Source organism: Tachypleus tridentatus, chromosome 8, assembly GCF_004210375.1.
Source record: "Tachypleus tridentatus isolate NWPU-2018 chromosome 8, ASM421037v1, whole genome shotgun sequence".
NCBI classification, from domain to species: Eukaryota; Metazoa; Arthropoda; class Merostomata; order Xiphosura; family Limulidae; genus Tachypleus; species Tachypleus tridentatus.
The window spans coordinates 21,204,250-21,231,054 of record NC_134832.1 but is presented as its reverse complement, the minus strand read 5'-3'; the positions used below and the strand labels follow the sequence as shown (position 1 = coordinate 21,231,054).

The window sequence follows — 26,805 nt, the reverse complement described above, 5'->3', positions numbered from 1 at the left end:
TACACAGATGCTGCTCATTGGATTAATATAGACCTTATAGTGTGTACGTATTGTTTCAGAATATAGCATTCAGTAGCGCTGTAACAAGTAAGTTAGATGTTATAAACGTTTTACAGGACGATTGGTGTCGGTCAGTATGTCTCGTCAATGTCGTAACAACCGCGATACATTCTGCTATATTTGTGGCGAGTATACGTTTGTTCATCAGAGACGTTCAATGACTGCTCTTGCGAAGAAAGTATATCATCTGTACTTCTGCTGTAAAATTGGTGATCAAGACCAGGAAGGCGCCTCACATATATTGTGCGACATGTGCTGTCTGTCTGAGAGCTTGGCTCAGAGGCACTCGAAAGACAATGTCGTTTGCTGTCCCGATGATATGGCGAGAACAGAAAGACCATGTGACGGATTGTTACATCTGTTTGACTAATGTCTCTGGTTTCTCTGCCAAAAACAAGAAGTCAGTTGAATACCCTAATCTGCCTTCAGCAATGAGACCCGTGCCGCATGACGACAGTCTTCCAATTCCGAAACTACCAGAGGAATGGACCTTAGACGAACCAGATGAAGAAACTGCAATGCAGGGAACTGGCAGTGACATTGATCCGGATTTTGAACCATGATCCTCAGGCGATCGATATCTCGTAACATAGTCAGAATTAAACGATCTGATAAGAGATTTAGGTCTGTCAAAAGCAAAAGCCGAATTGCTGGGTTTGAGACTGCAGAAATGGTGTTTGCTGTCACCAGGTACGAAAATTTCTGTATTTCGAAGCCATCAAGATGATATAACCAAATTCCTTGCACAAGTTGACAGTCTCTGTTTCTGTGTTGACATCAAAGGATTGTTCTCTGCTATGGGTTGTGATCATGACCCGCAAGAGTGGCGTCTATTTATTGATTCTTCAATGTTAAGCCTCAAAGCTGTTCTGTTACACAATGACAACGTTCACCCTTCAATACCTGTTGGCTATGCAGCACACATAAAAGAAACCTACGGGAACGTATAAATGCTGCTGAAGCACATCCAGTATAGCAAGTACTACTGGAATATTTGTGGAGATCTGAAAGTCATTACTGTGTTACTGGGACTGCATCTCGGCTATACAAAGTACTGTTGTTTCATTTGTGAATGGGACAGTCGTGCCAAAGAGTCACATTATTCTAGACAGAGCTGGCCACTCCGTAGAAAGTTGGTTCCAGGACAGAAAAATGTGGCGCATGAACCGCTTCACATAAAATTGGGACATATGAATAATTTCGTGAAAGCAATGAACAAAGAGGCGAAGGTTTTCGTTATTTAAGACAGATGTTTCCAAGAATAACTGAGAGCAAAATCAAAGAGGGCGTTTTTGTTGGCCCTCAGATCAGACATGTTATGAGTGATAAGGGGTTCGAAGATCTGTTAGTTGGGCCGAAATAGATTGCCTGGAAAGCCTACAAAGATGTTATTGACAATTTTCTTGGCAATTACAGAACCCCACCTTACATTCAGCTAGTGGACAAATTTCTCAAAGCATACAAAACAATGAAGTGCAACATGCCACTCAAGATTCATTTCCTCCACTCACACTTGGACTTCTTCCTCGCAAATCTCGGTGCTGTCAGTGACGAACACGATGAAAGGTTTCACTAGGACATTGCTACAATGGAAAAACGATATCAGGGCAACTGGAATCCGTCAATGCTTACTGACAACTGTTGGACACTACAACGTGTTGCACCGGACATTGAATACAAACGAAAATCAGGAGCAAAACACTTTTAATTATGTTGAACTTAATAGCGTATTAGAAATATAAACGCAATTAAATACGTTATTGCCGGTAAACAGTTAACTGTCTATTTCTCAGAGTTCCTACGTGATGAAGGAAAACCAAAACTATATTTGTGCATACCCACCAGGTACCTGTCACAAGCAGCAAAAACTTTTCAAGAAGCAAAACTTTTCAAAAAAATTGTTGTGCAGTGTAATAATAATGTTCTTTATATTGAAATAGACTTCTAGTGAACCAGAAGTTAAAGTTTATTTGGGCCATATTTTGAAAGCATTACCTCCAATAATTATTTAAATAGTACCTAGTCCATACGACATGGTATATTAAGAGATGAGACCTTTATTTTCACACATTGCGGTTTGTGATTTAGTTTAATAAGTGATGAATATATATTGTTTTTTCTCTTAAGTATTCTATGTAACTTGAACGTTTTTTGTTCATTCAGTTTAAAAACGATTTTTTCTTGTGTTCGCTAGTGCTTTTTTTTATTTTTAGATTTTGCCATTGAAAGTTAAACAAATCCATTTTTTCTACACATAACACACAACATTGTTTGGTAACGTTACAAGTCTAAACTTACATTATAGTTTTCATTAAGGCTATGCAGTATACACTATTAACATGCCTCGAACTGAACTTGAAAGTGTTGTAAGAGTCTTTTCCTTTGCGTGTTTTCCCTGCAGTACTTAAAAGTTTTGCAATAAAATAATGCTAGCAAAAAAAAAGAACCTCTGGCTTTCTCATTGAATCGACTGCGGACGGAATGTTTCTTTTCTTTTTGTAATTTCAGTCTTTAAAATCTTATCATTATTGATCGAATAGTTTTATTATTACTAGAACATGTTTGTTTTGTTTTTTTTACTGAAACCTTTTCAAATTGAATGACAGCATCTTCTTCTTAACCACTGTAGTTGTAACAGTAATACACCGTTGTTTGTTCTATAAAAGAAAAGGTGTAGTAATGCGAAGAATTAAATATACAGGTTGGTAGTCGTTCCCGTTGGTTGTTTTGATCACGTATTGTAACACGTTGTTCCATAATAGTAACCGTTTTTTAACAAAAAACAAAAATAAACTGTACTACTTTTTTCTCTGTAAAACAGCTATGGATTCATACAATATAGACTAATAAGTTGATACAGCTTATTTGCAGCATTGCGCATATTAAGGTAAAATAAGTTTGATGTCGTGGTGCTAAATAAATGGCATAGTGTTAAAACTTATTTACCCGTTTTAAATAAATATGTAACATTGTGTTAAACATTCCTTACCCTAATTCTGACGTGTAGTGGATAAAGTTCACACCAACGGAGTTGTTGTTCAACCAGTTTTTGTGACATAAATAGCCTTCAGTGGCACAGCAATAAGTATGTAGGCTTATACATTTGGTGGGCAGAGCACAGTTAGCCCATTGTGTAGCTTTGCTCTTAATGAAGACGAACAAACTTATCTAAATAGGGTCTCAACCACTACTTTCTTCATCATGTCACAGCTGGCATATTGGTTATGGTGTGACTGACCTATTATTATGTACTTTACCTTCACTCAGAAGTTCGAACAATTTACGGGTGAAATAACCAGCACGTATTACAATAAATACCATTTTCTCTCTCGAGGTTTTAATTTCCAGTTGTTGACTTAATTCGTATGTATATTAATAGAAAGAATCTGGCTTTACATAAGTACAAAAGAAAGTAGTATATATAAAGACAGAGAGGGAACGGAGTGTTCATATCTATATTGAATCAATTTGTACCTTTTGTCAAACGAGACAAAACATATAATCGAACTACGTTTCACTACTTACATAGCATTGAAATAATTTCGCTCTAAGGTTTACACTATACTGGATATGAGTATAAAGTATACATACGTGCGCGTGTTTAGTATAGTAGGATAACGTGTAACAACTGAGCTATTATACACGATAGACAAAAATCACATCAACATAGGGATTAATGTTTTAAACTGCAACAGGATACAAGTTTAGTTATATTTTAACTTTGCTTAAAAAACTATTACGTTAAAGATTTAATAAATACATACATATATAACAGTGATAAATGTATTTCTCTTAATAATAACTGTTTGAAATTGTGAAGCACCTTACAGCGCTATTTTTCTGTATTAGAAAAGACAAATTGGTTATTGTGAAAAAAAAAAAAAGTCATTTGTTCTATCAAGAAGACCATTTACTGCAAGAAATAGATACTATGTTTGACCCACATAGTGATGTTAAAATTTGGTGTATGGTTGTATTGAACATCACAAAGCCGAGACAGTATTTCTTGATTAAAGTGAGCCTTTAACTACACCTCTCTCTTTGATGTCAGACACACTGGGGTGCCGTCTCGTTGACAGCTAGCATAGTATATCTTAACTGCTATATATAAATTAAACAAGAACAAATTCTGATTCAACGCCCTCTTCAGGATATTTTTTTACCACTTACACTTTTCTGTCTTGTTTAGTCTCTTCGGTCGGCAAGACAGTCGACCGAATACTTGTATTCGTTAAGGAAACGCACAAAAGAAAAAGTTCCAAAAATACCAGTCTTATGTTTCTCTGAGTCTGACTTATGTCACAATGCAGAACACTTTCCGCTGTTAAGAGTGTATATGTTCAAGAACTTGTTAGTAACCATGCAGGCACACCAAACGGAGGCAATAACAACCACTATGCCTGTAGGCCCATTAGTCCTCAGAAAACACACTAATGAATCTCACCCTTAGTAAACATCTGGCAAACTGTATGGAACCTACATCGACTTCTCTGACAGCTTGTTAGTACCTCTAGAAGCCGCTAACCAGTGACTGAAGTGAATTCTTCAAACGTGTTTGAGACTCGTTTCCTGGCCATCATTTCCATTAGTAATTTCTCAAACTGCAACAACGTGGGTATATAAGCTAGACTGTGTTTGTCTCTCTTTCCATCTCTCTGTTTAACTTTTTTATACCTCCGCTATTATCTAGTTAAGCTATCTCTAAACTGTGCACTTTTCTATCCTTATGTACGAACAGTAATTTGTTTTCTCTCATTCGACTCGTTTATCGGTGCTCGCATATCTGTGTCATTTTTAGCGATTCTTATTATTGTAAAATATAATTTCTTCCATATCTGCAGTGTTTTATTTTCTTTAATTATTTTAATTATTAGTTATATATATATTTTTATAACTGTCACATTATTTCCCTTGGTAATTTGTGTCATTACACTACAGATTTCATAAATATGACAATAGTTTTTATACTGTGGAACAGTATTTGCTTATCAGCGTTTGCATTTTATTATATCAATTACACAAATATTCAAAGTATTATTTAATTTCTCAGTAATACAAGCGTACATGGAGCTGTTTTACTTTGGAAGCTGTGAACACGATAAATTTTCAGTATCAAAGAGAGCAAAATTCGCGGTTTAACTGTGTGTTTGTAAAAGCTCGCTAACGTTCGTTAACTAGTGTTTTGTTAAATGAAAGTTGGCTATAAAATGGGACTATTACCGACTCTTCAGATTTTTCTGTTGATATATATACTGTCTTTACCTTATCCCATAAAATCTGAACAATACCATTATTGGCTTTTATTCTTGTTCATAACGGCTCAGCATTGCCAGGTGGTTAGGGCGCTTAATTCGTTATATGATGGCCACGGGCTCGAATCTCCTTCACACCAAATGTGCTCACCCTTTGAGCCGTGGGGGTGTTGTAATATCACGGTCAATTCCTCTATTCGTTGCTGAAAGAGTAGCTCAAGAGTTGGCGGTGGGTGATGGTGACTAGCTGTCTTCCCTCTAGTCTTGAACTGCTATATTAGAGATGGTTTGCGCAGACAGACCTCGCGTAGCTTTGCGCGAAATTCAAAACAAACCAAACCAAACCAAAAACAGGTTTGTAAATACACTACATGTCCAAGAGTATGTGGACACCTGACCATCACACCCATATGTGCTTCTTGAACATCTCATTCCAAAATCATGGACATTAATATGGAGTTGGTCCCCCCTTTGCTGCTGTAATAGCTTCCGCTCTTCTGGGAAGGCTTTTCACTAGATTTTGGAATATGGCTGTGGGGATTTGCTCCTCTTCAGCCACAACAGTATTAGTGAGGTCGGGCGAAAGGTCTAGCTCGCAGTCAGTGTTCCAATTCATCCCAAAGGTTCAATAGAGTTGAAATCAGGGCTCTGTGCAGGCCAGTCAAGTTCTTCCACATCAACCTTGGCAATCCATGTCTTTATGGTCCTCGCTTTGTTCATGGGGGCATTGTCATGCTGAAACAAAAATGGGCCTTTCCGAAACTGTTGCCACAAAATTGGAAGCACACAATTCTCTGGAATGTCATTGTATGCTGTAGCATTAACATTTCCCTTCACTGGAACTAAAGAACCTCGCCCAAAGCATGAAAAACAGCCTCAAGTCATTATTCCTCCTCCACAAAACTTTACAGTTGGCACTATGCATTCAGGCAGGTAGCGTTCTCCTGGCATCTGTCAAATCCAGATTTGTCCATCAGACTGCCAGATAGTGAGCATGATTCATCACCCCAGAGAACGTGTTTCCACTGCTTTAGAGTCCAATGGCGGTGTGCTTTACACCACTCCAGCCGACGACTGGCATTGCGTATGGTGATCTTGGACTTGTATGCAGCTGCTCGACCATGGAAATCCATTTCATGAAGCTTCCAATGAACAGTTTTTGTTCTGACGTAGCTTCCAGAGGCAGTGTAGAACTTGGTACTGAGTGTTGCAACTGTGGACAAACTATTTTTACGGGCTACGTGCTTCAGCACTCGGCGATACCCTTCTGTGAGCTTGTGTGGCCTTCTGCTTCGTGGCTGAGCTGTTGTTGCTCCTAGACGTTTCCACTTCACAATAACAGCACTTACAGTTGACTGGTACAGTTCTAGCAAGGCAGAAATTTGACAAACTGACTTGTTGGAAAGGTGGCATCCTATGACAGTGCCACGTTGAAAGTCACTGAGCTCTTTAGTACAACCCATTTACTGCCAGTGTTTGTGTGTGGAGATTGCATGGCTGTATGCTTGATTGTATGCACCTTTTAGCAATGGGTGTGGCTGAAATAGTCGAACCCACTAATTAGAAGGGGTGTCCACGTACTTTTGGCAATGTATTGTACCATTTTAACTCGCTCCTACTGTTGTGTGCCACCATTTATTGTTTTGAGGCCCAAGGCACCTTTTGTGAAATACTTTGAAAAATTGGTTCCTTCTGTAAGATGCTGGTTACACCCATTTTGCATACAAAATGATATCAGGTTTTCACATCTAATTTGTAAACGAAATTCAATGCATATTTAAATCCCTTATCCACAACAGCTACATCATGCATTAATTTTCAACATTATTTTGCAATATTCTGTGAATAACTGCTGCATTGTTACTTCGCCTATCATTAAGATTTAGACTGAGGACTAACACATTCTGCCTTATGTAACTATCACTTGTTTATCATAAGGTTTCTCCTCATCCAAATCGTAACTGCACTCTTGGGTGCATACATACTTGGCACTTTTCTGTATGTACACGTGCACGGTATCATAAATTAAGATGTCAACATTGTTCTTTCCTGCTATCAAAATGTCTTATGCGAATGTTGAATACTGTTAGATATCAGTATTTGGAAACTGATACGCCCAAAGCCAAGATTCAAAAAACAAAGTCGTTTACGGAAATTGAACGATCCAAGAGTATTTCTCTCTTTACAGCCAAGTATTTTCAAACATAAATACATGTAGTATAATCTGGTAAATAGTTTAACGAAAACAAACAGAAGCATGGTCAGACTAATCATGTTGAAACATTAACTATCAATTAGTTTGTTGTACCTACCAAAGTCTATTAATTCTGATATTTTTGGTGTTACACGTGTGTTCTCTAAAAGACCAACTATATCTATTCTGTTACAGTGAGTATGGTCTTTTTTCTTTGAATCTTCCAGTTAGTGTTTGTTTCTCAGATAACTTTTGCAGTACGGAGTTCCAGTAATGATGCCAATACCATACAGAACATAGTTCAAGTGATACAACAGTTGGCTGGCTGAGTATCTTTAAGATACAAAATACATATAGTAGGACTGTTGCCCGTTAGCCTTGTGTTAAATCCCCAACTCTTGAGGCTTGTAAAATCGGGTCTGCTCAATGATGCACCGATAGTGGATTCAGGAGGAGGAACATAGGTTGGGACACTTTTTTCTTTTTAATTTTGATTGTAAGCTGAAAAGAGATCATCAGATATGCAGTGTTTGGTATATAGTGCAAACCACGTGTTCGGCAGTTTTCTTTTCACTTTAGAAGTATTGTTTACTGCACCTTATCTCTAATTCCACAGTTCACATGATGTACAACCCGACAAGGTTAAATAACATCCAACTAATATTACTTCACTTTGAGCCTTATGAACCAGTGTGTAAGCAGAACCTTATTGATTCAATAACTAGAAACGTGTATCAGTTTCATTGGATAATATAATTTGATTGTACAAAGCAAGATTTACGTAAATTTAATGTAGATTTATTTTAGTAATCACCTTTTGTATTTAGTATTACAAATTAAAAGGTTAAAGTACATTGAAATAAAACAGAATAAGCATTAGCTTTGTTACTATATTCAATACAATCTTTAAACAGTATTCTTTTAATATTTATCACACTTCATGATAATAATAAACACATTGAAAACTGTGGCCTAAATATAACTCGCTCTCACTTTAAAGAAATGGATGCAAGTTACGAAAAATGACCTTTCAATAAATAAAATTACATGTGCATAAGATTTTATAAACGTGGAAAGTTAAGAATATGCCAATAGACAACCTTTAACTCTCCCACTATGGTATTTTATTACAGGTGGAACAACGTTCATTTTTTTCCCTTGAGTTTTGCCATCCTTGTTCATTTGTCACATAAAAGTAAACTTTTTATAGTTTGAAGAGCGAAAGATTTATGTTGTAAGCACTATAAAGATGTATACTGCTGGATATAAAGTTACAGATATGTAAAATACATCAAACTTAACGGCGCTTACACACTGTAATTTATAATATTGGATAACAAATCGCAAATTATGACAAGCTGAGAAGTACAATTTCGAGTTTTATCAACCGTCATCGGCTCAGCTAGATCAATAATAGAGAGCCATGTAGCTAGAGCTCTGTATGTCTTTACATTTGAGAGGTTGCTTGGTGTTCTTAAGTGCACTGTTAAACTTACTAATAAAAATATTTATCTTTCCAATTATATGTTGCACTTTAATTATGGTATTTCTATAAAAAGTTTCACAGTAATTTGTTTTGTCTTCAATTGTAGACAATATTACCATCCTTATGCCCTTGTTGTTTTTAAACGTAAAAGTAAACATGTTATAGTTTGAACAACGGAAGACCGTTATTGTAAGTACTATAAACATGTAAAGTGTTGGAGTATGCGTGAAGTGGAGTAACTTACATATACGTATAAAAGTAATTTCTTAATGTTATCTATCTATCCAAGTTGCTAAGGTTAATTGTCTTGCCAAATATTGGTATGTATGAGCGAACGAACAACTTTGAAAATACTTCTAATGAATTTCCATTTAAATGAATGAAAGCCTAAACATCACGCAAGCACCGGCGACTTTGTCCTGGTAACAGCCAATCAGGTTACTATTATGATATAAAATGTTTTATCTTCTGAAAGTTAGAAGAAGAAGAATATCTTATAAGGGTTACACTGATTAGTGTTTACAAGCGTTATCGCTCTTTTCTACGGCCTATTTAGCTGTAGTCATTTTGATGAATTTAAATTCTGAATCTCCGTTTTACGTTTTTAAAAGTAACTATAGTTTGAATAGGAAGAGTAGTTATGTATAGCAACTCTGTGGCAGAGTTCCCCGGTGGGATAGCGTAAGATTTCGGATTTACAATGCTAAAATCAGAAGTTCCATTCCTCTCGGTTGACACAGTAAATAGCTCGATGTGGCTTTGCTATAAGTAAACACATAACATGCTCACACTGTGTCAGTGTTTCTAAAAGTTAAGATCAGTTTTATGGTTTTTAATCATGTATTTTTAAAGACACGTTTGACCAACGTGAACAAAATCTCTTACTTCATAAATGTAGGAAGTAACACTTTCATTAAATTTAATAAAAAAACAAAAAAGGTTCCGTTGTATGTTTTACTTGGAACTGCATATTTTCTTGAATCATAAATATACTGTATTAAATTAAAGCACGTGATTAATACCTTGTGAAACTGTGTAACATTAAGATCATTCTGCAACTGTTTTTCGTCTTGTGTGGAATCCCACCCACCCCCTTTTTACTATCCAAAATGAAGAAGCAATTCCTTTGTATGAGAATCTTGACAAATGTATTTGTAATGTACATTTAACCCTGAAACCAATCCATAGCTTCTGTGAAAAGGTTTCTACTTCAGCATCAGTTAACGAGCATTTCGTTAGTCCGCTAAGTTAGATTGGTGTTCCGTTGCAAATGGTTCAGAGATAAGTGTGTGCGAGTACAAGATACTGGTTGAGGGACTCACCTGAAAATGTCAATTACAGTCTCAGCGATCTGGAAATGGACCAAACTAATCTTCAATTATAGACTCGTAAAATAACATTTCGATTTCATTGATCGATGCACCGAGCGTTTGCCTCTGAAACGCTAACTTCACATCTAGCTCAGTGAAGCATGGCAGAGAAATCAACATTGCAGGAACATTAGTTGGTCATAACATGTTGTATTGGTTCAGACAACGATTCCCAGTCGGCTTGCCTGGCATTCCACAGCGTCGTCGCCTCGCCCATTGAACAGTTTATGAGTGCCGCTGATATGGGCACCGATGGTGGCACTTAAGTTTTTATCGTGAAGCTCCGGAGAAAAGGCCCATTTGAGATTTTAATTGGTGCTTATCACTCCAGTGATCTGTGTCATAAAAGGCTACTTTACCCTGAAAACGATACGTTTCAAAAATAGTCGTGACGAAGTTGCACAGAGTTTATGGTTTACCAGGATGTTTCTTTACAGTAATAGTGTTAAAGTTCGTTTCGTAAGAAAGGGTTTCCAGTGTTGTTTGTGGGTTGTGAAAATCATTTCTTGAATACCGTACACTATATCTGTCCAAAACAACACATTCCATTAATCTTTTAATTCAAAAAGATTAACTAAATACAAATTCTATTGTATCAATCCTTATTTTTTTTTTATGTAAGAGTGCATTTTATTATTGTAATAATGTTTGCTCAGTTCGTTTACTTTAAATAATATAGCTAATTTACCTGACCTTAGTTATTTAGGATGTTCAGATATATATAAAGAAAGTTTTTTTCTGTTTTATTAGCCTGTAGATTGTTGTGGCCTGTTATAAATTAACACGAAATGAGTAAGTTAAAGATATATAACGATATTGCAAATATAAAGTTTATGTATTTGTATGTAAAAGAAAAAAAAAAGGAAAAAGAAAATTTGTTTCCTAAGTTTGGAGGTTTAGTTGTGAATGAAATAAGCTTTGACTTTCTTGAAATCCTTTATGTATGTTATATAACATCTTGGGCTGCATGAAAGGGTAGTTAACGAAGACGAATAAGCCGGATATTAGAACTGGATTGACTGAAATTAATTTGGCGGGTTTTTGTTTGTTTTTATGTAAAGTTTTTTTTATAAACAAACTACTGTAACTAATTTATTTTTATATACTATGATACATGATCCGCATACAATACTGTTGTATGTGCAAGGTAAATATTCAAGTCAGGGCTCGAGCTGCTTGAGTGTGGCTAGTTTGATCTGATAAGCTCCCTAGTGGCACAATGGTATGTCTGCGGATTCGCACTGCTACAAACCGGGTTTTGATACCTGTGTTGACCAGATCACAGATACCTCATTGTGTAGCTTTATGCTTAATTCCAAATAATCAATTGATCTGATAAACAGTAAGCCATAGAAACGCACCTTTGAACGAGCTGATTGAAATTGTCGCGAGATTAGTTAATCATTAATTTATTTTGTCATTTATTGTGTATTTTTTGTTGTTTTTAACAAAGTAACTTGATACCTACTATTTGAGTTTTCACAAATAACGTGTAGGTCAAGTATTTAGTTCATTTTTCAAGCTGCCACAAACACAGGAAAGTTGTTGAAAAATATTGAAATAAGCCTTGAAATATGGATTTAACATTTTGCAACAAACTCTTGGCAAATAATTCAGACACGCCAGCTAACTTGAATGGTTCTAAAGTGCGTTACTAGCAATTAAATAAGGGTGTAATTCATCTCCTTTGGCGCACGGGAGATGCTGGACCTCGGAAGCTACAAAAGTTCTATTACCACATCCATGTAGGGAATTATGGATTGTTCTATTCGATTGTGAACAACGATGTCTTTTATAAAAAAATTACTTTAAATAATAAATTGTTTCCCTTGATGTTATTGGGACATCATGATAATCTTATATATTGTAGGGGATAACGAACATTCTTTAAGTATACAAGAATATTAGTGATCTAAATTTTGGCCATATCTACGTATTTCCAAATGTGGAAATAATTCACAAGAAATACACTATCGGTAAGGAAGTAGAAATAATACAGAGAAAGGGATGATTTCGTGTTTAGCACTTACCTCAAGTTTAGTAAATGAATTTCGATCTATTTTGAAAAGTGGATAACCTGAATGAGTTCTTAAGCTTTTTAATTGAAATAACGCAGAATGCGAATCGTTATAATTGGATTTACTTACGTTTAACAAGAATAAATGTCTGCTATATTGTATAACATATCTTTTTGTTAAGTGGAAGTAAGAAAATTAAACATACATCGTTTTATCCTAAGTATGATTTGTTTAAATTTGTAACTGACATACGACCATCTTCCATGCATATATGTGTGTGTGAAAGGAAGAAACAAGTTGTATAAACAACTATGATTATGTTGTGTCTTTTGTAAACCTTTGCATACATATTATGTGTATGTGATTTATGGCGAGAAACGTACTTTCTACATAATTCGTTTTCTTAAACTTGCCTATATTCAAACTTCTGAATTAAAAAGAAATGCGGTCTTTTAAAAGTTGAAACTTTTCAGGACTCTTTTACTAATGACTTTGTTTAATTTTTGAGGTGAACCCTTGACTAACTTGTACAATAGCTACTAAGTTTTGACCTTGTCGGCAACTCTTTAAGGGATGTTCACAGCGCACTGTGAGTACTTCCAATTCTCTAGAGTTCGGCAAGAAAGAAGCAGCTTTTGAAGGCAAAGAGAGCGGCGAATGTCGAATATAGAAGCGATATACGTGGCACTCCTGAAGCCAATGCCTCAAAGGCTGTATTTAGTGAGTCACAGCCACTCACTGCCAAGGATCTGAAGCAGCGCAATATTGCTGTAAGCCACTGCGCCTGTGCTTTGTTCAAACCACTTTTCATGCTCGATCTAGTGCAATAAGGAGAAGACCCCTTCTACTATTAAATTCAGAAGGAGAAACCTTCGTTGGGCACGAAACCCATTGAAGCGACAGAGATGGCGATGCCACCTATAAAGGTTTTTGTAAAGTTTCCGTGAAAAAATAGGCGTCTTGTCATGAAGTTTGATATGTATATGTACTTACAGTAGGAACGTTTTGACTACTCGTAAAGGGGTTAAATATTATATTTGTGTGTTTGTTGAGATGCCACTCAGATATTCTTTGAAGTTAATGTTATTAGATTTAAATTCTCTATCGAAACAAATTTCCGTTTATCGAAAAATTGAGAAAAAGCTTATAAATATGTACTGACTTCTGAAAGAATGGTAAGAATTCACTTAAAGTTGTAACAGAAAACAAACCAAACGATTACAGTTGAACGTAACTGTGTGAGTGAAAACAGAAGGCTGTGGTGGTAACATTCAATGTAAAAATGCTTAAGATTGAAACGATGAGAATAGAACGTAGATACATAAGACAAACACATTGATGATGAATAGGAATATAAATAATTTAAACTGTGCCCATATTATATATATATATATGACTGATAGGACGAACACAGGTGGTTAGGATGCTCGACTCGCAATCTGAGGGTCACGGGTTCAAATGCCCCCGTCCCAAACATGCTCGCTCTTTTAACCAACCGTGGAGGCATTATAATATGATAGTCATTCCTATTGCTCGTTTCTTAAAGAGTACTCCAAGAATTGGCGTTGGATGGTGATGATTACTGCCCTCCCTCTTGTCTTACACTGATAAATTACGGACGCGAAATTCAAACCAAACCATAAATTAATGCAAATTATCTAAATGAAGGCAAGAAAGTTATAGATAGGCAGACAAGAAATCAAATGATGAAATTTGTTTATTTAAACCAACTACTACCTTTTCCTGTTTTTGTGGGTTTTTTTTAAGTGGGACATAAGGTCATACAAACATAGTAGGTAGACAGAAGCACCAGCAGTTGTAATAATGTGGGTTTGTTTCTAGGTGCCAGTGGTAACAAAATAATTTTGGTATGTGTGATCAACTTTTTGAAAATAATTAAAAAAAACATAATTAGTACTAACATGTAACATGTAAAAAACCTTGGTTCCACTGAAATTCAAGGACTGTCGATTCATTGAATAATGGCCCGGCAGGGGCAGGCGGTTAAGGCACTCCAGTCGTAATCTGAGGGTCGCGACTTTGAATCCCCGTCAAACCAGACATGCTCCCCTTTCAGCTGTGGAGGCGTTATAATGTTGCGGTTTATCCCACTATTCGTTGGTAAAAGAGTAGTCCAAGAGTTAGTGTTGGGTAATGATGACTAATAGCCTTCCCTCTAGTCTTTACACTGCTAAGTTGGGGACGGCTACCGCGGATAGCCCTCGTGTAGCTTTGTGCGAAATTCGAAACAAATGAAACCAAACACATTGAGAACGAAGCCTTAGATATTAAAAATACTAAAAATATCTTAGTATGTTTATAATTCCATGAAATATACCTCGAATTTGATATTACTGCTCCTCTTAACTACACATAGTGGTTTTCTCTACACTAACAAAATTGGAGTTGGGTTTTGACGTATCTTTATGTTAGTAATAAAAAAATTATCTCGAAAGGAAAGCTTCACCGATCAAAGTGACGAAAAAATATGACTTTCCTAAGAAAATGTAATATTTCTAACAGTTTAAATAGGGTCTTAAACGAAAAACACTGTCTGTCTTGTCAAAGCGTGAATTTATTTTCAGTGTGTATGTGTGTTCTGTACATACAAATCTGACCATCATCGCAATAAGCACCGCTGATACTGCCATATTGTTTTATAAAACACACATATATATATATATATAATAAGTGTCGAAAATTTCGAATCGTTTTTGTGTATTGTAGAATACAAGAGAGAACGCTGGCAATAGGCACAGTGTTCTCTTCTAACATATGACATTCAATGCCGTATCTCAATCCCTGATGGTGTGCAGTGGCGCGAAGCACTAATATTTCCTCAATAATAGACGCCAGGCCTTTATCGGTTTTGTCATATGATGACTTAGGGCCCGTCGTATTGACGTTGGATCACCATTCTCAGATAGTGAAAGCCGGACTTAGAAAGACAAAGACGCCGGTTCTCGGCAGCGCTGACGGTGACTCATAAGCACGTGCGGTTTGATCCTAGCATATATTGGCCGCCTGTGTGGGAACTGATAACGAAGAGCCCTGCCACCGTTGGTTTCCTACGCCCCGAGTGTGGTTTAGTGAGTTCTGTATGAATGCATGATTGAGGCTATTTTGTATGCATTATATCTAAAATATCAATCTTTTCGTACGAACAGAAACAGCTCTTGTGATGTAATTTTAAAAAGAACAGAAAAACAACTTTAATTTGATGTTATACGTACATTTAAACGACTCAAGATGTCTTTTAAGTATTATTTTACCCGTCTTCATTTACTTATTATTAATATCAGATGCTTGATTCTCCGTTATCTTATTTGTTGTTCCAAAACTTGTGGCACTCATTAAAAATTATAAACATCACAATTATCGTAAGATCTGGATTGGGAAACTTTCAGCTGTGTTAGTTTACTGATGCATTTTCTTTCGTGAACATAAAAATCTAATGTAGAAGTATTTTGAGATTTTTATTTGGTATACAATGACCCTTAGGTTGTTTGACTTGTCATGATGATTCATTATTATTTCTGAGGTATATTTTCCTAAAGGTTTTCAGTATATACATATTAAATAAAAATAAGTTAGTCGTGGAATTAAACGTAGGAGGATTGTTCAACCATTTGAAATTATTATTTTTCTCTGCATTGCATATGATTTGCTGCAAAAAACAACATACAGGGGGCTAGGAATTAAATATTCAAAATCAAAACTAATATTTCTGTCTCTCCTTTGCACTGTGAAGATCTTAACATTGTACAGTAGTGAGTTTATCAATCTTTTTTTTTTATGAATGGTTCAGATATAGTGTATACACTGAATGTTATTGTGTAACCCTCCAAATAATCGATGAAATCGCTTACAAAACAGTTGTAACATTTACTATTAAACAAAGGAATACTTTTCACATTGCTCAGTTTTTGATAATAAAATAAAATCTGAAGTCGTTTATATTTATATGATATATAATAGCAATGTTCAGACAATAATGAACCTGATCATAAGAAGTGGGATGCATTTAAACAGCCGATTCAGTTGCGTCACTTCAGTATTACTCTATCATGTATGCACATGGTCCGTAGAGAGACAAGGCACTTCTTCTGTGATAATGGATGTGGACTGTAATGGAGTTCTTTCTGCCTTGTGGTGATGATACGTGGATGATACTGTGGTTCTGAACGAGAGCAGATAGGCTTGCCACAAAGACCTGTACATTCCCAGGCGACAGGCTCCAACTCTGTTAAACTGACTGTAAAAGCTACCATGCAGGAAAACCGGACGCCATCCCTAGCTTTCATCTTGTCAGCCTCGAAGGACCCTGGTGTGCTCTCATTGGTCTAGTTGGTTTGTACTAAAGAAAAGAATTAGGAAGTGGAGCGTGTTGGTAAACCATCAGTTGATAGGATGTGTATGTATAGCTCTCCCCCTATATATTCCTACTATACTTTACTAGTGAGTCATGAAATAAAAACAAAAATATATACTTGAAACTCAATTTCAATTCTTTTCGGCCTTATTTTTATTTATTTAAACTTAAAGCAAGCTGTCAAACGGGAAACTGCAGGATCAAATCTCGATGTGGATCGTTTGTATGTAAATTACAATAAAATCAGCATGAAAAATTACTTTAACTCAAACGGCTATTTTCGTTTTAAAATAAAGATCAAAGAGGGACAGTCACAATAGTTTATACAATTTCTTTTTAATATAACTGAATAGAACAAAAAATTGAAAACTAGTAACTTTTCAGAAGTAAACGTTTGCCCACATTAAAATTATGTGAGATGTAGCCAAATAATAAATCAAGTCGTCACGTATGGTCACCTAAAATTTTATAATTGATTATAGTTTAGTTCCCAAACTATAATGTATTTATATATATATATATATATATGCTACACAAAGATTATTATCTTAACTGCAGTATTATAATTTAACAATTTATAATTATTTTGCACGTACAATTTGGTTTATTTTGGAAAATGCTTTAATAAACAAAATAAAATGCCCGGTATGGCCAGGTGGTTAAGGCATTCGACTCATAATCTGAGGGTCGCGGATTCGAATCCTCGTCACACCAAACATGATCGCCGTTTCAGCCGTGGGGCGTTATAATGTGACGGTCAATCCCACTATTCCTTAGTAAAAGAGTAGCCCAAGAGTTGGCGGTGGATGGTGATGACCAGCTGCCTTCTCTCTAGTCTTACACTGCTAAATTAGGGACGGCTAGCGCAAATAGCTCTCGTGTAACTTTGCACGAAATTCAAAACAAACCAAACCTCTCTCTTTATCCTTTTTTTCTTTCCTCATCTAGGTTATTACTAGTTGGCGTACAAAGTCTGTACATATTGACTGGAACTGACAAAAGTGTTTTTCAGATAACTTCTTATCTCTAACATGCTGATACAATAGTTCTGTTTGATTTCTGACCTGTAATTGAGACAACTTGTGGGTTCAGTTATATTGGACAGTTTCTATTGTTCCTGCTGAAAGTAACATCGGACAAAACCTTAAATTTCATATTGTCACAGATATATTTGGAGTGGCGCTATCTACTGTATAATGTATATTATTATTATAAACATGACGTATTAAAATGAAGCTTAACCGCGTTTCGCTAATTTATAACGTTAATCAGGAAATAATGTAATGTATCATGCTTTTACTTTCGGTTTTATAGGTTCTTTTTTTTTGCCGCCTTTCATCCGTATATTTCAAACCGTGGGCTTTTTTTTTTTTTTTTTTTTTAGTTATTTACTAATTTGGCGAGAAATTATATCAAGTATTTGATTACAATGAGCTCCCATCTTCTGTTTCGTCTTCCGCCATTTTCTAGAAACATCTGCTTTGAGTAGTTTGTCATGCCAAAGTATGAATGAAAAATATATTTTTTAATCTTTTTTCCGGAATTACTGAATGATAATTTCTTGTATCGATTATGATTTTCTCTGTCTACGTGCCCCTCCGTGGTATAGCGACATGTGTGCGAATTTACAACGCATGAAACCGGTTTTCGATATGCATGGTGGTGAAAGCACAGAGTGCCCATTGTGTAACTTTGTACTCGATTACAAAGAAACCGTCATACATAACATATACCATACTGTAATTAGCACACATCACCTTGGTCGTTATAACATGTTTAATTATGATTTTGGTCTACTTCATGTTGGTTTATATTGATTTACAAATCGAGTAATGTATTCCGTTTACTTGGGATGGATGTAGACATGCGTCATTGTGTGGATTTGTCGAGTGACACTGTCTTGTGTAACTCCGTTCAATATAATGCCATGTTATGTAGCGAATTATCTAGAATACAGATTATTATTTTAATTTGTTGTGTATACAGTTAAAATCAAATGTAATTATAGTCCAGCATCTACTATTTTATTTCTAAGTCTGATCGTATGAGCGTGAGACAGTACATGCATTGGTTAAACCTGTTATAATAACCATATCTCTCATCTCCCAACTAGGGAGGTGTTGAGCGTTTAACATTTAGTATGGAGTTCTTCCTACCTTAGTGGGGCCTGGCATGGCCAAGCGCGTAAGGCGTGCGACTCGTAATCCGAGGGTCGCGAGTTCGCGCCCGCGTCGCGCTAAACATGCTCGCCCTCCCAGCCGTGGGGGTGTATAATGTGACGGTCAATCCCACTATTCGTTGGTAAAAGAGTAGCCCAAGAGTTGGCGGTGGGTGGTGATGACTAGCTGCCTTCCCTCTAGTCTTACACTACTAAATTAGGGACGGCTAGCACAGATATGGCATTTGCAATAATTTGTGCATATATTTCAGTGCTCCATTTAATGGATATGTTTTGTTTTTCGAGCTCTGCTTTCGTTCAAGCAGCCGATAAAATATTTTCTTCACAGTAGATTAAATATTTTCCTTCAGTTTAAATGTTTGCGATTGGTCTTGAAACACCATCATAACCGCTGGTAATTAAGCCGTATAGTAGATCCTTACAGTTTCAGATGTGGTATTCAGGGATTAATATTTCACTTGTGAATAACATTACAGTGAGCTGATTTCACGATCCTATGAAGTAAAGATTTAGTTTGAGTGAAAGTCATACGACACTACCTATTTGATTGACTTGAATATCGAAAGATGATTTCGTTGTTACAGTGTAAAAGTTTGTTTTTTTAATTTAGCGCAAAGCTACACGACTGTCTGCGCTAGCCGTTCTTAAATTTTTCAGTGTAAGACGAGAGCGAAGGCAGACAATCATCATCACCCACCGCCAACTGTTATTCTACTTTTTTACCAACGAATAGTGGAATTAACCGTGACTTTATAATGCTTCCACGGCTGAAAGGGCGAGCATATTTGGTGTGACAAGGATTCGAATCTGCGATTCTCAGATTACGAGCCGAGCACCTTTAACACTTGGCCATGCAGGGCATCAGTGTAAAGGTAAACAAGTGCTTTATCTATTTACTACTACTTCTACTACCTATAATTACATTTGGTGGAATCAAAATAGGTATTCGTAATTTGAATAAATAATGCATACAACATCTTCAGTTTTGTATCCTTATTTGTAGGTTTTTAAATTTCCAATTTTTTATTTATTCTGTTTGCTGCCTTTTTTTATTTTTTTATAATCAACCATGATAAACGGATTGCTGGTTTTGGTAGCTAATGTTATACATTGTTCGAGATCTTAAACTTCAACTGGAGCTTCTCATGGAGATGTTTTTAAAAGATAGTGTGTATACAATTTCTGTCTGATAAGGGCAAATCTGTGTCTTTATTAAGACACAACCCACACTAAATGCGTATAAAATTTTACAAGTAGAAAAATAATCTTTTCAAATTATATATATATACATATAACATCGCTCTAAATAAACCTTCGTGCCTTTTAAAGCAGTTATTCTATGAATGTGTGTAATAAAATTTATTATTATCGGTATCCTTTTCTTCATACATAATATAGGGATTAGCGTCCTAAAGACACCAGTGATATAGTGTACAAAGCATTGACTTTTAACATGTTAGAGTCATCTAATGTTCATCTATTATTGGCTGGTAATTCCTGTTTCATCCCTAAGTAGAAAGTGGTATTGAGTAGCTATCTTATCTCTAGTCTATCACTGCTAAATTAGAGACGACTAGCGCTGATAGCGCTCGTTTAGCTTTGCGCGAAATTCAAACAAATCACAACAAGTAAATAGCATATTATATTTTTTGCGCAGGAGTCAAGGCTACATGTATATGCATGGATTGATCTTGGCTTCTTTATTGTATTATGTCTTGTTGTGTCCATTAACTGAGCACCAATTCTGCATAATGCTTTTTTTTAATTTGTATCTTCAGTATGCACGTTAACTGAACACGTAGTCTGGGATCGGTAAGACAGAATTATGGAATTGGGTGAGCTACATAGTGGTGTCATAATTTCCTGTAATCAAGTTACCAAACAAGAAATGTACTCCGTTAAAGGGCTCAGTCTGTTATCTTTTTAAAAAATAACAAACAATTATGGTACTTTACTGGTAAAAGAACTTGCCCTCCAATAATGTTCAGCCACAGAGTTGCAGAATTTAGGAGTTTGATAGACCGAGTTTCCTTTACACGAGATAGTAAATGTGTTTGTGCTCACGCAGGTACTACAATTAGCTGCGTTACAGCAGCAAGTTGGTAAGCTTGATTGAGTCTTCCTCGCCTATCTGTATCGACAGAACTCGCCAAAGCCGCGGAGAAAACTGCTCAAAGGTGAATTTTAAACAAATTTAATAATTGCCTTAGAAACTGTACTTTGGTTAGGTATAATTCCTGTGTGGTTGCCATATTTTTAAACACTTTAGTTTTTGAATAAAAAATGAAACAAAATATGCGGGTTCTTGAACTCAAGTTCCTCTCGGTAGTTCGACTGTTTCCGTGACGTTTTACAACTATGACGTAATAGTTGCCAAACACGCTTCGTTACGCGCCGACCATTGTGTTCCTTTCAGTACTGGTGTTTTATGTAAATCTATTGGTGCTTTATTCGGATTACATACTTTGTGACATTATTTTTGTCTTGATATTGCTACTTTGTATTTGTTTTATGATAACATGGTTTACTGCATTGCTTATGGTTGTAAAAACGGTTCGACATCGGGCAAAAGCTTCTTTTCGTTTCTGTGCAAGGAGAAGGAACCGGCAAGGTGGCGACAGTGGGTGCGGATGGTCAATAGGAAGAACTGGACTCCTTCACACCATGCACAGCTTTGTCAAGATCACTTTGAACACTGATGTTCTGTGTCGGATCCCACTGTTTTGGATTCCGTGGGTTTCAAGCCAGGCAGGTTGAGACTGAAAAAGCCATCGGCAGTAGACAGGATCGTCCCCACCATCTTTCTTCGTGTAGAGCTGAGGACTGATCTCAGCCTGCAGCGTACAGGTTCCACTGTCTGAAGCCATCCCTTGCCATCATGAAAAGAACAAACTTAAATGTATGTGTGCAGTATAAAGTGATAATCAATTATCAAAAGTACAAGTTTTTGAAGAATGTAATTAGACACACACATTTCTCATTTATGAGCGTGTTTTGCATTTGTGGCACCTGAAAGTCAGTGAAACCTTGATTTCCTAGTCTAGACAGTGAACAAATCTATCCCAGATAGAGTATATTCCAAGTTTAAAAGCTGGTAGATCATTCTGTAGATGTTTTTGTATCATTTTTAAATATGGAAAAGTTTGAAGAATTCCATTTTTCAAATTAAACATTTCAAGATAAATTAACTATTCAAACTGCTACATCTAGTTTGATTTTATAGACAGAATTATGACGTATAATTGAAATTCATTTTGTAATGACTCATAAATACCCGGTACAATGATTGTGGAAGGGCCGCGAGTATTAGTTACTATGGTTAGCAGAGTATAAACAAATAAAACCCAGTCTGTGATACCAGTAATTTATAAACACCAGACAGGTTTCGACCATATTTGTTGTCATGACTTAGGCTTACCATTCTTCCATTGGAGGTATGACCGACTTGCAACTGGCCTAGGCGCTATCAGTATCACTCACAGTTCCGCTACTTTCGCTCGTGGAACTGTCCTCATCACTAGAACTTGTCAGATCTATGTCAAAAGTAACTGTTCTAGGTTCGTTCAGAGTAGGTTCGAATTGATATGGCGCTACTCGACACTGTTCAAAACACAAAGTCAAAACAGACTCCGCCTCTGTTTCTCCGTATGCACTGGCCATGTTTATTTACATTTAACGCGCTGGCGTTCGCGGTTTGTTTGGCAACTATTACGTCACAGTACTTTTCCTAGCGGCAAACGTAAAACTAAAACGTTCGGATTGCTGCTCGGAAAAGGGCTCTTTCTGTACCAAGTTCTATGTTTCATTTATTAGCACATACTTTTTATACAAAATGTGAACCTGCAAAATTAATCAGTATGAATAGTTCTTTCACTGCAAAGTTTTCTTTTTTCTGTAAAATTCACCTTTAATAGAGCCGAGGAATAAGACTCTGTATTGCGCAGCATATATGTATGCGACCATTACTGTGTTTGGTGGAATTTTGGATGGGAGTATGTAGTTTTCTCCCTCGAAGCCTTGAAATCAGAACGAATTCTACTACACTGGTGAGCAGTTTAGTACCAAAATATCGCAAGAATTTCAAATCCCTGTTGTTGTTGTTGGTTTTAAGAGAGTTTCAGAATGCTTTGTTTGGAAATCAATCTACCAAACATGTCTAGGTGACTTGTATGCTGATTATTAATATATAAATATTCAACACAAAAGGCACAAGAAGTTATATTTCGGAAATGAGATCGTATTTGTGGCTACCTATTTGTTTCGGAAGACATGAACGTTATTACATTGCCCTTGTGTTTTTTATTTATGTGAAATCTGGAATCAAAAGATTTTAGTCCTTTAATATTATCTAATATCTAAAGCCCCTGAAGGATTAATGTATTCCCAGCAAATATTTTAAAAAGACAGCATTTGGCTAAAGGCCATAAAACGTCGATTGTAAACTATGGGCAGTTAATGCTGGCGACAGTAGAAAGAAATTTTCATTAAATTTAATTATAACGTGAGCTTTCATTAAACAGTAATTGTAAAACAGAAATATTTCTGTTTCCAAAATGATGTCCAATTATTTTATTTTCTCGTGCAGATTTCACATTGCACATGAAATGTGGGAAATGTTTCTCAAGTATTTCAAACTTTATGCGAGAAATGTTCAATCTATTCTTAAAAGTGTAACCATTATTATTTTGCAAACTAAACTATAACAACGGTTAAATTCGGTGCTTCAAATGCATTGTAAACAGAAATTATTATGCCTTCACATTTTTTTCAGAATTTTAACATTTCGTCAATTAAAATCTTCTGTCTGAAAATAAGATAGTGTAATAATCTCTGTAAATTTATTTTCAATGAACATTTCTCAGAACTCTCCAAAAAATTCTTCGTCATTCTTTATATTCTTGTGTATTAGGATTTAGCAGATTTTGTTCAAGGTTTTATGCAACAAATGTATTCTATTCTGTCAGTTCAGCCATTTTGAAACCTATTGCTGTTTATGTAATAAAATTACAATCTAAGATACTGTCAGCAGTTGTTTTATCTTCTCATGGGGATTTTTTTTTTTACGTAACCAAGCTTTGTGATATTATATCGTAAAAGCTATGTAGATTTATTAATATGGTACTTTGACACAGACTAGGAAGAAAAGTTCAGTATTAGTTACGAACAAACGAAGTGTGATAAGAAACTGAACGTTTCAAGAGTATTATCTGTACTGTTCGATTTATAATGTATTTTAACCTTCTGACATTTTACTTTTGTTCATTTTTTCACGGTCTGCTTCTCTCTAGTTGGTCACAAAAGTTGAGTTGTGTCATCGTATCTACGTGTTATCACGCCTCTACCTTTGTGGGCGATGAAAGTTTTTCCATGCTCCTTAGAGACGGGTTGCTTAGCAGTGACAACCATAGTGCGTAAAGTGCCACCTGCGAGCCGAAAGCTTTGGAATTCCACGATTTTTACGGGTAATCCCAGGGAAACGTGCCAAAGGCAACTAGAATTTATTATCAAGAGCCAGAAGTAGCTATAGGAAAGATAAAATCCTTATACCCCTTCCCCTCTCCCCTTGTTGCACATAGCATATCCATGTTTGTCAGCGGTGCTTATTGTGGACGCACGGTCCGTCTTTGGGTGGTTGCTTTGTGTGGTCGCCTAGGCAACCTATTTGGTTCTTCCACTAAATCCTTATTTTTGCTGAAGCTTTCTGTGCAGCTCACCCCAGGCTGAATACCGTCTCTCAGCAGCTTTCACCGGGGGATTTGAGGTTTGCTTTCATTTCCTGGGGTTTTATCTAGTCTGATGGGACCGGGAGAGCCTCGGCCCTTTGTGGCTTGCCTAACAGTCACCGTCTGCCCTGACTACCGACGGATTTTCGATACCTCTCTGTACCGCTTTCGGGGATTGAGAACGAAATTGTGATTTAAACCCTGCTGTCGCCTTTCTTTCTCTGTCTCTCTTCAGCCTTCACGCTTTGTCCCTGCCTCGTTTCGCGTCGTGAGACTCAGCGACTGTAAAATCCGTAGAAGCCTATCTCTAATTAGAACAGACGACGCGGGACTAAATCGTGGCTCACTCGAGGAAATTGGATTCTTTTGCTGGCCCTGTTGTGACTTTTTTTTTTTATTTGAAGGCTTTATCTCCAGATAAATTACCTTAGTCTTGATTTGTTTAGCTTCCTTGGAGCAGTAAATTATATTAAAATTTTGTATATCATCTGCGTAAGAACCCGAGGTCATCACTTACATATGTATACAACACAGTGCTTTATATATATATTTCATGTTTACAAAGTAATTTCGAAAATTTATTCTGACTCTCCATGCTTATTTCCTAATTAGTAATGTATTCAGAATTGAAATATCATTTTGGTGTATATTCACTTGACATCACAATTTGTTTTCTAATTACTATAACGCAGGATTGAAAGATTTTTATATTTAACTCGGCGTAACGTTGTTGACACGTTTTAAAACATCAAGAAGATAAATGAAGATAAGATGTTTGCGATATTAGGCTTTATTTTAAACGCCGCTTTAATATCTACGTATAATTAGGTAAACTGTTTAGGCGATTTGTTTATTTACCGAATCATTATGTTGAATCTGTTTATATATATATCTGTATGTTAGTTTGTGTTTAGGTTTTACATGTCTCGGTTAGTTTATTACATTTGTCACTTTACGTCTGTCTGAATTCAAGTTTAATTTTACTTTTGTGTGTGTTCATTCATTCTCACAATAATTTACCCGTTATACATCTGTCTATAATTCTCATAGTAGCATAATCTTTTTCCTGTTTTCATCTGTAGACTTCATATTGTATTCTCGTAAAACCTTTGCTAGCTAGTGTTATGAATTCATGTTTATAATTCAAATTCATTCCAGTATGAAGTCATGTACCAAAACATCACTCCCTACAAATAATTATTGATGTTGACTGTGAAACATTGAGTTTCAAAGTAGTTTGCTAAACCGTTGCATTGTATCAGCACGTGAGTAAAACTAAGGCTTTTCGTACTGATGATTATGTGTTGGCTACTTGATTTATCATCTTAAATTGTACGATACAGTATTAAAAACGATAATTTGATTTCATGATGAAGCTACTTTACTGATTTAAAGTAATTTATTAACTGTCGATATTTGTCATTGTCAACTGAAAACAAAAATCGAATTGAAGGTAAGTTGATTGGTTGAAGCTACGTTGCCCTGAATTAAAGAAAGCGTTTATTTCTAACATAGTTATTTTATCTTAGAACACTTTTTTAAAATGTTAAATTTAAAACACAGCTTTTTTTTGTAATTTTCAGAAGAAAAAACAACAAAAGCTAATAAATTTGGTATTTTGATTAGCATTGTATCATGAATTTTTCCACTATTATTTGACTTATCCACCAATCCATTTTCTCTTTCAGCTCTGTATTTTACTTCATCAGTTATTATCACCTATGTTTGCGTGTCTTTCAAGGTATTAATCCATCCACCATTGTTTAGTTATTAATTAACTCGCAGTCTTACAAACGTTTTTATGATACTATATGTGTATTCAATGTCGTATTACGATTTCAAACTGGCCAAACGTGAAACCAAGTTAGAAATAAAAGAGAATAAAACAAAAACCACTCAGTAGATATTAACAGATGGTACGTTCGGTCGCAGTTACGACTGTAATGGTAGGCATTCTGTTAGTGTCAAGAGAATTGATTCAGGCTGCCAAATGTTTAAGACATTAGGGCTTAATGCGCATCGTCCCCTCCTAGCGAGCAGCAGTCACCCATAGAGCGCTAGCGTCGCATGAAGTTGGCGAGGCTGTCTGTCAGTACCCTACCAATGAAGGATTGCTTTCAAGGCTCCCGCTAGAGTAGCCTGCTACCCGTA

General features: G+C 36.0%; 1 protein-coding gene across 5 annotated transcripts in view; it reads left to right on the top strand.

Moving 5' to 3' along the window:
* The window catches only part of LOC143258646 (transcription initiation protein SPT3 homolog), a 135,585-nt gene that overhangs the window by 78,852 nt on the left and 29,928 nt on the right, over nucleotides 1-26,805 (top strand). For 2 of the 5 annotated variants that reach the window (XM_076517907.1, XM_076517908.1), the window contains exon 3: nucleotides 21,526-21,830. The exons of the other annotated variants lie outside the window; for them this stretch is intronic. In XM_076517907.1, the coding sequence (XP_076374022.1) occupies nucleotides 21,829-21,830 (2 nt within the window). In that variant the 5' untranslated portion in view covers nucleotides 21,526-21,828. The remainder of the gene's footprint in view (nucleotides 1-21,525; nucleotides 21,831-26,805) is intronic. 5 annotated transcript variants of the gene reach the window in all.